Below are 3,476 nucleotides of genomic sequence, written 5' to 3'. Positions count from 1 at the left end.
TGCACGAGGGTAGCCCACACGGCCTGCCTTCCTAATGCCCCGCCCGCCCTCGGTACATCGCCATCGCCATCCTTATCGTGGGAGAACAAAGGAAAGAGAATCATATGCGTGCAGCAGCCATTGCATTGCAAAGCTGCTAGCACACCACATGCACGCACGCACCCACCTTGCATCGCACACAAGGCAAGGACTATGCAGACACAGCATCGATCCGAACCCGATCAATCACACAAAATGACTATACACCGAGCAGTGGCAGCAGCAGCAGCACCCCGCCGATTACATGCACGCACGCACGTACCAACTGAACTGGCAGTGATTACCAAGCAAGCTAATTAGGGGCGGCACGCAGTTAATCTACGCGTGCCGACCGAGCACACATACACACGCGGATTTCGTATACTACCCCCATGAGTTGAGGGCTGAGGCTATCTCGTGTCATCTGTCTCTTCGAGATGATCTTCTTTTTTTCTCTTTTTGTGGGGCGACCGGTGGCCGGCGGTCAGCTTAGGCGGAGGAGGAAGAAGAGGAGCAGACGCGGTGGCGCGGGCAGGAGACGAGGTGGTCGTTGGTGAGCCCGACGGCCTGCATGAAGGAGTGGAGCACGGTGGGGCCCACGAACCGGAAGCCTCGCCGGACCATGTCCTTGCTGATGGACTCCGACTTGGACGTCTTCACCGGGATCTTCCGGCTGTATTTGTACCCCGGCGACAGCGGCTTGTGGTTCACGAACCCCCACACGTACTTGCCGAACGACCCGAAGTCCCTCTTCACCTGCACGCGAAAACATCTTTAGATTTTCTTCCTTCTTCTTCTAAACCTAATGAGGCTAAGGCACTACTCTATTTAACAAGTTGTACGCAGAATGTAATTGGTACATACATGTATTATACAGGTTATATAAAATACTCCGTGGTCGGTGTGCTTCTGACAAAACAGGTGGCGTCATCTACCTACATGCGTACTTATTAGGGAAGGCTGTGGTTGATTGGTGGTTAGGCGCCTAACATAATTGCGAGCGGTTACGTCGTGTGGAACACTACTCTTTTCAACCACGGAGGAGAATATTTTGTGGATTGTTGCATGAGCGTCTTTTCCAGCTATCAAATGTTGCATCCCTCTTTTTGGTTGTATCGAGCTTTATGACGCACTTGCTTTGCTTCTGCAATTTAAAGGGCACTTGCTGCTCATACAAGAGCTGTCCACCACTGGGGTGTAGGCTGCCAGGGATTCTGTTAAGCTTCGCTTTCACTTAAACTGATCTTCATTTCGTTGCCCTTCTTTGTGTGTTTATAAGGTTTTCATTAGTTCTATTCTAAACCTTATATGGTACTCCCTCCGTCCCAAAATATGTGTCTCAAAGACATATATGAAGTAATAAATAAGTTTATTTTTTGCAACGAGGTACTCCCTCCGTCCGAAAATACTTGTCATCAAAATGGACAATAAGAAATGTATCTAAAACTAAAATACGTCTAGATACATTTCCTTTCATTCATTTTGATTGATAACAGGTATTTTCGGACAGAGGGAGTAGTAAACATGTATGAAGAATAATACTATCATCTTGTTAATAAGAGGTTTAAAAATTACTCTCTTTGTAAACAAATATAAGAGGGTTTAGAACACTATTTTAATGATCTAAACGTTTTTATATTTTTTTCACTGAGTACTAGAAACGGACGGTACCTCGAGAATGCGGCAGGCGTTGTTGACGGCGCCTCTGATGGTGCCCAAGTCCAGCCCATACCCGGCGCTCACGGAGGCCATCTGCTTCTCCGTGTACTTGGCGACCGCGTCCACGTCGAAACCGGAGAATGCCTCCCTATTCGTGACCAGGCACAGTACAAAATCAGCACAAACGTCGCGGCGAATGCACTAGCAAGCAAAGCAGCATGGGCGATCGCTCTGCTCCAAACGAACCTGTAGATGTGTCTCCTCCTGAGGATCGAAGCCCAGTCGGCCCCGACCTGCACGCCGGACAGCGTCAGCATCTCGAACAGCAACCTGTCCACCCATCCAGTTCCACGGGGAAGAAAAATGTGAGAACCAGCCATACACAAATCGGTCGGTTTTGATGTACTGTGGTTACTGGTTAGGCAGAAATGGCGACTACTCACTCGTCCTCGTGCACAGGCACGCCCCACTCCTCGTCGTGGTACGCGACATACACGGGGTCCGAGTATGCCGTGATGAAGCTGCAGCGCTTCTCCTCCAGCGCGGCGGCGGGAGCTGTCGCGGTGGCGGTGGCCGTGGCTCCGACCTTGCCCTCCACCCGGGAGAAGGACGCGGTGCGCCCGTAGTGCGCGATCCGCATCTTGCGCTGCGCCTGCGCCTGCGTGACGTGCTCCCGCTGCGCCGCCGCGATGCTCCCGGCGGGGCCGGCGAGCTCGAACGCCTCCAGCGCCGCGAACGTCACCACCGGCAGCACGGCGCCGCTCTTCCTGGGCGCTTGCTTCCTGTTCTTGTCCGCGCCCGTGGACGCCGCCGCCCTGGCGCCCGCCGCCTTGGCCCCTGCCGCCTTTGCCGGAGTCGGCGGCAGGAGGTAAGGCGTCGCCGCGGCCGCGCGGGCGAAGTCGCCGGCGCCGGTGCTCTTGGGCGCCGCAGTGCAGGTGGCGGCGGCGGCAGCAACATTGTCATAGGAAGCAGGCATCGAGAGCGACTTCTGCAGGGACTTCTTGAGCGGCTTGGCGCCTTCTGGCGCCGCGACGCGGTTGCCGGCCGGCTGCAGGACCGGGCGACCGTCGATCTGGGCGACGCCGGCGGACTTGACGTTGGAGTTACACATTTTGTCTGGGAGACTGTCTGGGTTCGAGGCGTGGTGGTTAACGGCGCTTTGAGCTGGCTATGAGATATGAGGACTGCGGTGGATTGTGGTGCGGCAAGCGAGGTGGTATATATAAGCCGGGAGCTGGGCGCGGATGACGAAAGGTAGACGAAGGTGGTAGGGACGGAGAGGATGTGAGGTGGCGAGCAAGGGTGGGGACAGGTCACAGGTGAGGTGAGGAGAAGTCTGTGTGCATGCATTGGAGTTTTGGAGCCAAGCTCCTGCAGTGACGGTTAGCTTGCTCTTGATATTATTTTCATGTTGGATCCAACGGCTTGGGCGGTGGTAAGAGGAACCGGTAAGGATCGGTTGGGATTAGTCAACTGGGTTGCTAAACTTGTCTTCTGGCTTATTGTAGATTTTTGAGAAATAATTCATGGCCGGCACATAACCTACTTTTGTCCTGCTTGCCAGGTTTCAACGAACTTGTTGATGATACCTGGCAAGAGCACACCGAGAATGTCGAGCCTTGCCAAATCTTGTTCCATACAATGAAGAACGCGAGTTTGCGCCTATCCAAGTGGGGAAATGCCTTTTTCGAAGGTAAATTTGCACATCTATGTTTGTCCTTACGATAAGCCTTCGCCTTTACCTATGGACAAGACCTAAGGAAAAGTCGTTGGCTTAGCCGTGCTCGAGTGAGCAAGAA

At 53.5% G+C, this 3,476-nt stretch overlaps 1 protein-coding gene across 1 annotated transcript; it reads right to left on the bottom strand.

Annotated features, from left to right (window-relative positions):
• Positions 1-206: 206 nt before the first annotated feature.
• On the bottom strand, positions 207-2,894 carry LOC119277279. The gene is made up of 4 exons (XM_037558533.1): positions 2,121-2,894; positions 1,924-2,007; positions 1,690-1,825; positions 207-774 (listed from the first exon to the last, which is right to left on the bottom strand). The coding sequence occupies exons 1-4, from the start codon at positions 2,786-2,788 to the stop codon at positions 508-510; spliced, it is 1,155 nt and encodes a 384-aa protein (XP_037414430.1). The 5' UTR covers positions 2,789-2,894; the 3' UTR covers positions 207-507.
• Positions 2,895-3,476: the final 582 nt, after the last annotated feature.

Source organism: Triticum dicoccoides, chromosome 3B (assembly GCF_002162155.2).
Source record: "Triticum dicoccoides isolate Atlit2015 ecotype Zavitan chromosome 3B, WEW_v2.0, whole genome shotgun sequence".
Classification (NCBI taxonomy): Eukaryota; Viridiplantae; Streptophyta; class Magnoliopsida; order Poales; family Poaceae; genus Triticum; species Triticum dicoccoides.
Note: the sequence above shows the minus strand (reverse complement) of the source record. Positions and strands in the feature narration are given on the sequence as shown.

Coding starts and splice junctions, on each gene's coding strand:
- LOC119277279 (XM_037558533.1), bottom strand. CDS start 2,788: ATGTGTAACTCCAACGTCAAGTCCGCCGGCGTCGCCCAGATCGACGGT. Junction 2,008..2,120: donor GTGCCTGTGCACGAGGACGA/GTGAGTAGTCGC, acceptor ATGGGTGGACAG/GTTGCTGTTCGAGATGCTGA. Junction 1,826..1,923: donor AGGAGGAGACACATCTACAG/GTTCGTTTGGAG, acceptor GGTCACGAATAG/GGAGGCATTCTCCGGTTTCG.